The following is a 9,562-nucleotide window of genomic DNA, read 5'->3' on the forward strand; positions in this document are numbered from 1 at the left end:
TGGAGAGCTTGGCCGCCGAAAGGTGACAATACCGCGAATACTGAAACACTCAACTCGTGAAAGAACGCTCCGTAGTCCTCTTCGATCAACGTCTCCAGATGAAAACAATGGCCTTCGTTTGCAAGAACCTCTTTCAGTTTCATCCGCCGTTCACCTGACACGGTCCTGTGGAGGTAAAATGATTGCTGTCTCAGAAGTGGGCGGTAGATGTTGGGTTCTTCATTTGCGAGCAGTCGTGGAACTGTTTCTTCCCCATTGTGGCGTAATTCACCATCACTCCTCTTTATACAATCATCCTGTAGAGACATGGTGTCTAACGTGATTCACAAGTCTTTATAATGACATACTAAATGTGTAGTATCAGCAACCTTTGTGTGATTCGCCATCAAATGTTAAGAGGAGCCGATTTGTCTGCTTCAAATATCATAGAAAGTCTCCGTCATGCGTCTACAGCAGTGGAACTGCGGTAAGGCCGTTGGTCAATGACTGACGAGCTCAAACCGTCTCCGCCAATGGCTTAGAAATTTGGTGGTTTTAATCATGAAGCTTGTCAACTTACAGGGATCGTTTTCCATTCACCACAGTATCGGCATCCTTCACATCAGCCTTCTTGATCGCCGGTTTAATCTTCACCACCGCCTCAGGCTCTTCCATTGATCGGTTTTGTGTCTGCGTCGGAGAGGGCATTCCGTCCACTTGAGCACTGTCCGCAAAATTGACGCGTCTCTTGAAGGAGCCAGAATGAGGAGGAGGGGTCAAGTTGGCTGTCGTTGAGGTAAGTGGAAGTAGATTCTCCGCCTCTTGGCACAGCGACTTCAGTGCCGGCGTCGAAGGTGGAATATGATGCCGTCGAATGCAGGGCGGAGCTGGTGGTGGCGGTGGTGATGATCGTAGAGACAGTGCCGCCAGACTTGTAGTCAGTTTCGGTGAGGTGGTGCTGCTGCTGTTGTTTAGGCTGCTGCGGTGATGTGGAAAGAGGTGAGCTCTTCGAGAGATGGACTGCAATATTTGAAGTATGGGAAAAAATTGTGTCTCATTAAATGTTGCCTTGGTGCAGTGCTTGTAGTAATTTGTCATTGTTTGAATGCACGTTTAATCAGGGCGGTTGTTATGATCTCCTCGGACGGCAAGACATGGCGTCGCCAGCGTTTCTACCTACCAAGGTATTCAAAAAGGACTGAAACTAGCACAAAGGTTTCCTTCTCAAACACTTTTCTGCTCTAACTGACAGGTCGTGGCACTTATCAGCGAAGTGAAAAGTGAATACTGCATCGACAAAGGTGAGGGGAAACACACTACTCGCTAGTTTTCAGTAGACGTAGAAGCGCTGCCAACCCCGAGGTGAGGCACAACCAATTAAGGGGGAAGTGCTTATGTAGTCAAAAAACACTTAATTGGGGTTAAACAAAAACGTACATAATTGATTTTTTGTGCTAAAAAGATTGTCAAATGGCCAAAAGTATGGATACTTAATGACGCCGGCTTTTCGAGGGTGATGAAGTGCCAACTTGCCTATTGTCTAAGCGTCTGGAAAGATAGCAACTGGTGCATAATAAATGTACACTTATTGTGCCACAAATCCCTTAAATTGTTGGTAACAGACTTCTCTTTGTAGAAAATTTACCAGACCTAAGTAATAGCTTTAAATGAGAGGGAGAAAGGGAGATTGAGGCGAGATTCACCTCAGAGCCGCGTCGCTACGACACTGCCAAAATCGTGAAGCCGGAAACACCAACCGAGATTACAAATCTACTTGTTTTAGTTAAAAAAGGTGGCCAATCAGAGATCAAGGGAACTGTTTTGAAACTCTCTGCTTTACCCACGAGGAGAGAGTGGCTGATGTGGGTAAATAATGTAGAGATATTAGTAACTGCGACGTATTTATTTGGTCTGATATTCTGTTTGAAAATAAAATATAACTTTAATGAACCTAAATTTAGAAAACTTGTTTGCTTTGGGATTTTTTAAATGCCAGTGTTTTAAATTGCGAATGACCTATGCTTCTGCGACTGCTTATTTACTTAGCTGTCATCGACGAGAGACGGTACAACACCCTAAGTTCTGAGTACATAATTAGTGCAAAAAATTGAACTAATTTGTTTTTTAAACCTCTGGATATTTAGAAAACTAAGAAGTAAAATACCCTTTTAGAGTTTTGTTTATATCTGCCGCACAACTTATGGGATGTTGTCAGCTCGAATACAAAATGCACCAAACGCGCAACAGCCAAGTGTTCTCCCAATGTTGGCTTAAAGGTTTGTGCGTAAATTCAAAAAAGAATATCTGAGTATTGCAGTGCTGTTGCGGCCAAAATTAAATATTCCACATGAGTCGGAAACTTGGATGTTTGCCTCAAACATGTATGTGTATTTTGTGTCGTCCTTGGTCTGATTACCCTTTTTATTTTGTGCAATTTTTTTAAAAACCGTAAGCTCTTCTGTCAAAAAACATAGCAACTGACTATATTTTTTCCCACGTTGTTGTGAGATAAATTAGATGTGGTGGTCAAAAATACATTTAGTGATTCGGATTTTCCGATTAAAACATTTTTATTTTTCGATTTAGACGGACCTAAAAATGTTATTTTTGCCTTTTTCTAAATAACTTATGCTGACTTTGTTAATTTCGGCAGTCATAAATTGAAGTTTCTTGCGTCTCAATTTTCACTCAGGAAAGCGAACGCGTTTTGTGGCCCCCTCCTCCACATCAAGACTGTTAACTCAAAAAAAGGTTTTGGTAAGGACTAAAAGTGAATCTCCAAATTCACTGCGCAACCAAAGTTTTAGCTAAAATTGGTTGATAGTAAGCCAGTGTGAAGTCCCTTAGTTTTCATATGCTGCGAAGGCTTTCGAGGTGGATCTAGAAACCTTGATTATCATGATAGAGTTTGGCGTTTAAAAATCCTTAGAGAAAAATGTATGCAACTGATTGAGTAGAGCTTTTTGCTTGCTGAGCCTTATAAACACATCAATCCTTTAATGACCTATTGCAGAGGAGTCATTTGTGCATTGTCTGTAAATAATACAAGTAAAATGTTACCCATTTACAAATCAAACACTTCACTCTCAATTAAACATTCAGTCGGAAGCACATAGGGTGATTATTTCAGTTATTTCAATTATTCAGAAATGTTTATTTTTTGGCTGACATAACCCCTGTCACCGCCTATCACCATTACCTAAAAGAAACAAGCGTATAGTTTTTTTCACTTTGTTGCTGATTCTTTACCCATTCTTAAGGTCTTTAGTCTTTTCTTTTTGTACTGCCTGTTTTATTTTCCATACAATCGTTTGAGGGAAAGATGAGGTGCCAGTGGTCTATTGACATAGCATAAAGGGAGAAATAACCCACCCTCAATTTTCCGCTTAAAACATCTTTTTAGAGTTTTTATAAGTCTATTTTTACCAAAGCTATATCCATGTTTATAAGGAAAAACCGGGGATTAGAGTTGACTGAGATAAGTGGGAATACTGAAGCGACGTCTGCAGCAATGAAGTCGTCTCTCATTATCTTCGACAGCAAGAGGTTTACACACAGTTCTACGCATGGCGGTCTCATCTACCCGGGAAGTTTTTGGTGAAAAATGTACCCACTCAAGCAATTACCTCTTTTTGCCAAAGAGTGTTCGACAAGTCGGTCGTTGACTCGCAGTCAATCCCTCAAGTCTGCCTCAATTTTCCTCCATCACTCATGGCAAACTCACTAACCTGTGGGAAAGATTGCTGTGAGTTGACGGAAGCTGAAAAATCTTTCCAGTAATCGTCATTTTCTAACTTCTGGCGCATTTGGAGCCGAGGCCCTTTTTGTACTACTAACACTTAATTAAGTAGCCCGCGACGCATTCTGTCTCCAAAATTACCTCCACTCTGCATTGTCACTAATCTCCCTTTTGCCGCAATCAATGCCTCATGTGACACCTCCACTGATTCTCTCCACTTACCTTCATGGACTACTTTAAATGACATTTAGGAACTACGGAAGTGCAAATTTCTCCTCCAACTGGCAATGCCATGCAGTCCATTTACACCAACCCTCACTTGCAGTCTAATTAAAAGAAAATTCCTATTTTAAGATAAAAAACAATAGATCTGGATTGTTCTCCTCCATTTCTGACATTCTCGGTTAAGAATTCCCACGGGTAAGCGCGTAAGATTATATCACTGCCTCATAAAATATTCGTGTGCGATTTTTTACGTCTCTCGGAGCAATCAACGGTGATATTGAATTATGCAAGAGAAGAAGGAGAAGGGGGGAGAGGCAGCATTTATTGTTCCTTTGCTCAAAATCTGATGAGAGTTGGCACACGGGATGGCACTTTCGCCCTTTCTCTCTCTTCGAAGGACGAAATGATGAACGATTTGGCGACTCTGTTCTCTTCAAGCCTTAGTGGGACGTTACGATATGTCGAGGGGTGTCTTCTGTCAGGTGACAAGCTCTGATGTCTACGCGAAATATCCAGAGACACCATTTTGGCGGTTTAAAAGGATATTTCAATTTCTCTCCCGTAAAAAATTGTGGATATAATAAGGATTGACTGTTACAAAATTTTATGAAACCTATTTAGATTTTCGAATAAATAACCGATCTATGTAGATATTTTCCCGGAACCAAGGTGTGAATACTACTTATGTGAAATGAGCGACCATGGCATCGGTACTTGACACGTCAATTGACCGACACTTTTGGATGAATAATTAAATAACAGGAATGTTACTAACTGTTTTTTTCTAAAAAAGAAGGTTTAGAGAGAATAATTTTGGTTCAGCGAACTGTGTTGTTTGCGATTTGCTTCTAGGCGTGAGCCCTCATACAAGACACCTCTGTTTTCGTCCCATCTCTCAGCGGACGAGCTGACATTGCTGTCGGAAGGTTCCGAGGCGTGCGTGTGGGGTTTTAATCCTGTTGGCACATGAACGACTCCTCTACCACCCATCGCCAGACATGGCAGCGGTGAGCTGTAAGCCTGATTAACTTTCAGGTCGTAGAAATCACCAGACATTAAAAAAGCGCTTTGTTTTAGTGTGGTTGGGAGATTTTGCGCCTCAACTTTGTGTTGCCACACGGAAAGACTGGTAGGCAGACAGAGAGACAGACAGACAGACAGACACAATCCCCCTTCACTGCCATGCAGACAAACTTTGTCTGGTAGTAATCAAAACTCCAAGAGCTAGATGCTGCTATCCAAGGGCATATTTTGATTTTAATTTGTCCTCTCATAAACAACGGGCAAAAAGACCCCTCCTGCCTAAGGCACCTAATTGCTTTCTTTTCCCGTACCACTCCGATACACTTCTTTTAAGTTGGGATCGACTCGTTCACCCACCCACTCCTACCCCGTGCCAATTTTATGGTCAGATTTTTATGGAAAAGGTTATTACGACATGCCGATTGCAAACAGAGAATAATAAACCATCCCTTCCTCTCTTCCTCTCTTTTTACTGCAGGAAATGTGATTGTTAAAGCAAAAGGATTTTTTTTGGATGAAGAGGAAATGTGGAACTGTGGCCAGTTCAAAGTGCTGGGTAGGCACTACGCACCCTCTGTGGCATGAGAACGGTAGCGAGAGGATTTACACTCTATGGTGATTAGATGCTTTGTTTGACTTTGTGTTTATTTGCAGGGGTACTGCATTTGCCGTGGGTCAAAACTTCCGCTCTCAGCGGCACAGCCCACGCACCGAACCCCGTAGCCTTGCAGCGCTCTACTGAGCGTTAGTAAGTAGTATGTTCCATCATCACTACTTTGACTTATGCCGACTTAAAAAAATAATTGAGATGGTCTATTCCCCTCCAGCAGATCATCTCCGAGTTTGCTCGCCTCGAATTTTGGTTTTTTAGGCAATAAAGTAAAGGGAAGGTAGACTTACTGGTCCCCTTGGACGTCTAGGTTTGAAACGTCTTGCGATGTGAAATTCCATTTCTCCCTCTTCTTCCTCCTCCTCTTCTTCCTCCTTCTCTGACGACGACAGTGATCCATCCTCACTTATAAGCCTCTCCTCAATGACTGTCACCTCCTCTCGGTGTTGCTGCACCCTCTGTTTGAGTCGGTGAATAAAAGCCGCTGAAATGAGGTTGGTTTTCGCCTGTGAGGCGCCAAAAGACACCTGGATCCTCTCGCGCAGCGTAGTTGCTGTCAGCGTGGTTGTCGCCGTCGCGGAGGCAAGACCTGTTGCCGCGGTGGAGGGGGTGGAAGGCATGGAGATTGACTGACTGTAGGTGAAAGGCGGTGCGGTGAGGGGCTGCTGTGTCACCACGTCGGTAAAGGCTGGAAAGAGGCACGATGGAATGGGCTCGGTTTGCTGGCTTTGATCGCTTTTGCGCTTGACGGTGGATTGCAGCCGTTGTTGTTGTTCGTGCAAGACATTGCGTGAGTTCTGTGTCATTAATATATGAAATAAACCAGCCTTTTTACGCAAAAATAGGGATAAACAAATGTTATCTATCAAATGTCAACGTGAAGATCTGGATTTCTTCACCACAGGTTGCGTCGAAATTTTAGGGGTGTGGATGAAGGATGAACTTGCTCAGCGATTCTTTGCCCCAGCACACCTGTCTATGGGAATTTTCAAAACAAGAGGCATGCATCAAGAATCGTGCTTTTGGTAGAGAATGATTTTATGTGAACGCTTAAAAAATTTCTGAAAAATTGCCATTGATCCCATCTCTAGATAATCAATTCTCTCATCTATTGATATCCATTTAAGTAGTTTCCAGCATGACTGTAGGTAATTTGGGATAGTCTGTGTCTACTTCTGCTCGCGTGGATCGCCTGAATGTTTACAGTCTTTCTTTGGCGCCTACAAACAAACAAATGGCTCAAGGAGCCGTAAAAGACAATCTCCCTAACGTGTCATGTTTCATGGGTGAGGAAGACCACATAAGAAGCTGCTAGGGGAAAACGAGTTGAAAAAAATTACCCAGCTTTCAAAAAATATGCTTCAGTAGAAACTTGCAACATGGATAAACACCCAAAGGGAACGGTGGTAAGCTCCTTCCAAACAACGAGAATATTTTACACGGAGGGAGGAGCTAGCCAAGAGTAGTAGAGCAGATGCTGAATGTCTCCTTTTATTCTTTGTTAAAGTGATTATTCATAAAAATTTCTCCTTGCCTTTCCACTAGTCAAAATGGGGACCATAAAATTTCAACCAAGGAAGTCTTTCCCTAATGGACTCTGGGAAAACGATCCCAGGTCACTATGATCAATTTTCTGCACAAAATTTCCAGTCCTCACTAGTTAATTATAAGTTTAATTTCTTTTGAAACAGCCACGAAATTGCATATTTTGTTTTACGTCTCAACACTAGATTTTGTATTGGTGCCTAATTCTTTGCTTACATGACATTCAAAAGGGTTGTTTTAAACAAATGATTACAAACATTACGTTTTTACAAGGGCTTTAGGTTGTTTCGTATTCGCCTTTCGTGGATTTTATGCCTACTAATTGCTTCTAAATGCATCTATTTTCTTCCTTTCTAAGGTGTTTAACGTTAAAAAAACGTTTGGTTACTATGATATGATAAAATAAAATTCAACGCTTCACAGAAGCATTTGCTCTAACAGACCAAACAAACAAAGCGTTTTTTTACTGACATGCTCATAGAGTTGGTATCTACATCACATTTCCTTTAAAAAATGACAGCAAATAGAAATGTCATCCCTCAGAACGGTTAAATTTTATTGAATGAACATGAGGGGAAGGGGCTTGGAGACCTGACCGGCAGGTGCCTCAGCAACCAAACTCAATCAAATACACGTCCTTCGTTATTGAGTTAAAATTAAGTAGTAGCTGACCAGGATTGAGCTAGCCAGCTGCATTGCCTCCAGAGAGCAAAAACTGTTCACCGAATTCCTCGTCTCTGCATAAACTAATTAATTAAGGCTTGTGTCTAATCAAACAACTCGCCGCATTCGCTGTCATGTCAAGCGATGCCAGAAAACACACTACTTAGAGCCGGCAACAGCAAGACGTGAGGTGGGATCAAATTACTAGTCGCCATTTCAATTTTGTCATGCTCCAGTAATGCCTCCGACCACCCATGATGCCAGTCATCCGCCCCTTTCCACCCTGATGGGATTACAGCGGCGCCAAATCAAGCGATCGGAAGAAGGAGGGAAACTCTCTCTTATTCCTTTCCGCAGCAAGAAAAGGGAAGGAATAAATGAACAGAGTTACAGAGCACCGTTTTTTGCAGTTGGTGACTTACTGCCTACACTCTGCGGGGCATTAACCTCGCACCCGAGAGACCTAATGCCGAGTAATGAGCTCAGTGGGAACTGCACCAATTACGAATCCCTTTTTCGCCCCCCCGACTTCCCATTATCCGTCAACGTTTCGTAAAAAGGCGCTTCAAGTGCGCTTTTGAACAGCAAAGGAGCTAAGATTAATTAAACGGCCATGGAGAGGCGAGCATGAAGCCACCCTTTGCCTCCGGCAGTCAGGCGGGAGTTATGTACCCCCGCACCCTGCTTCCGGGCTACTTATACCAGTGACAGCCAAAGACGGCCGTGTTGAAGTCCCTGACTACAGAGCATTTGTGTTTTAAAGAAAACTTTAGTTCGGATTTTGCACTTTTTAGTCTTTCAGACAAGCTCGTTTACACAACTGATTACAGTAGTATGATGCACCCTTAAATTCTATCAAGAAAGCAAATTTTAGAGACGCATCCTTTAGGACGCACCACAATTTTTTTTCCTGATTTTAACAATCCACGCTCTTTTATTTTTCAAAGTAAAAAGGGGAATATATCAGACAAAATGGCTAAGTATTGTCACTCGGTGACAGGTGACAGATGTCAAGCCAATCACCTACTTAATTGTCGTGTTCACACCCCCGGTTTTACAAGATTTCCGTGATGTAGACTTCCTTTGCCAAGCCAGCTTTACCGCATCCACAAAAAGGAAAGATATGTTTGTTTAACTACTTGGGCCAAGTTCCTCCCCGCCCTCCAAAGCTGTCCTCACACCACGAAATTTTGATCCAATCAAGGCGCCGCGGGTGTGCCTTTAGTAAGACATTTAAAACAAGGCTATAGCACAGTATAAATTTACACCCTTCGTCTGTCTAAGTGGAGAGGTTTCACTGGGGAGCGAAGTTTGACCTTTCCTCCATCATTAACAATGACTGTGGCGGGAGGTACGAACGCTTTCCGGAGCCTTCGACTAAGAAGTGTGTACAACGATTTAAGGCAAGGGAAGAGACACCTACTTTACGATTTGGCTAGGTATTTTCATGATCCTCTCCGACTAGGAGGACATTGAGTGACAAATCGCTCGTTCAAGGATACAATATGACCGTGCTGACATATTTTCCACCTATTTTAGACCTCTCTGCTTCGTTCTTGTTGTATTTTCTCTGCTCTATCCTCGTGAGCGTGACCGCGGTCGACCGAATGTCTACATTACGTACCATTCACCTCTCCATCACGGCCTCCGAGGAGGAGAGTGGTAAGTTGTCGTCCTCCTAAAGCAGCTACGGTGGGGGCTGTGTTGCTGACACACACACACACACACACACACACACTCATTTATTGTCCATATGTGGCCAATTTACGAGTTCTGCA

The 9,562-nt window shown here is 42.8% G+C and overlaps 1 protein-coding gene across 1 annotated transcript; it reads right to left on the bottom strand. All coding sequences in view use genetic code 11, as the record gives it.

The window, feature by feature from the left end:
• Positions 1 to 555: 555 nt before the first annotated feature.
• Positions 556 to 6,382, bottom strand: EGR_08775 (hypothetical protein; the record flags this gene model as incomplete). The annotated part of the gene is made up of 2 exons (XM_024498024.1): positions 556 to 999; positions 5,867 to 6,382. 2 exons carry the CDS (start codon positions 6,380 to 6,382, stop codon positions 556 to 558), a joined length of 960 nt encoding a protein of 319 aa, XP_024347545.1.
• Between the last annotated feature and the right edge of the window lie 3,180 nt (positions 6,383 to 9,562).

This window comes from Echinococcus granulosus (assembly GCF_000524195.1).
Source record: "Echinococcus granulosus chromosome Unknown EG_S00119, whole genome shotgun sequence".
NCBI lineage: Eukaryota > Metazoa > Platyhelminthes > Cestoda > Cyclophyllidea > Taeniidae > Echinococcus > Echinococcus granulosus.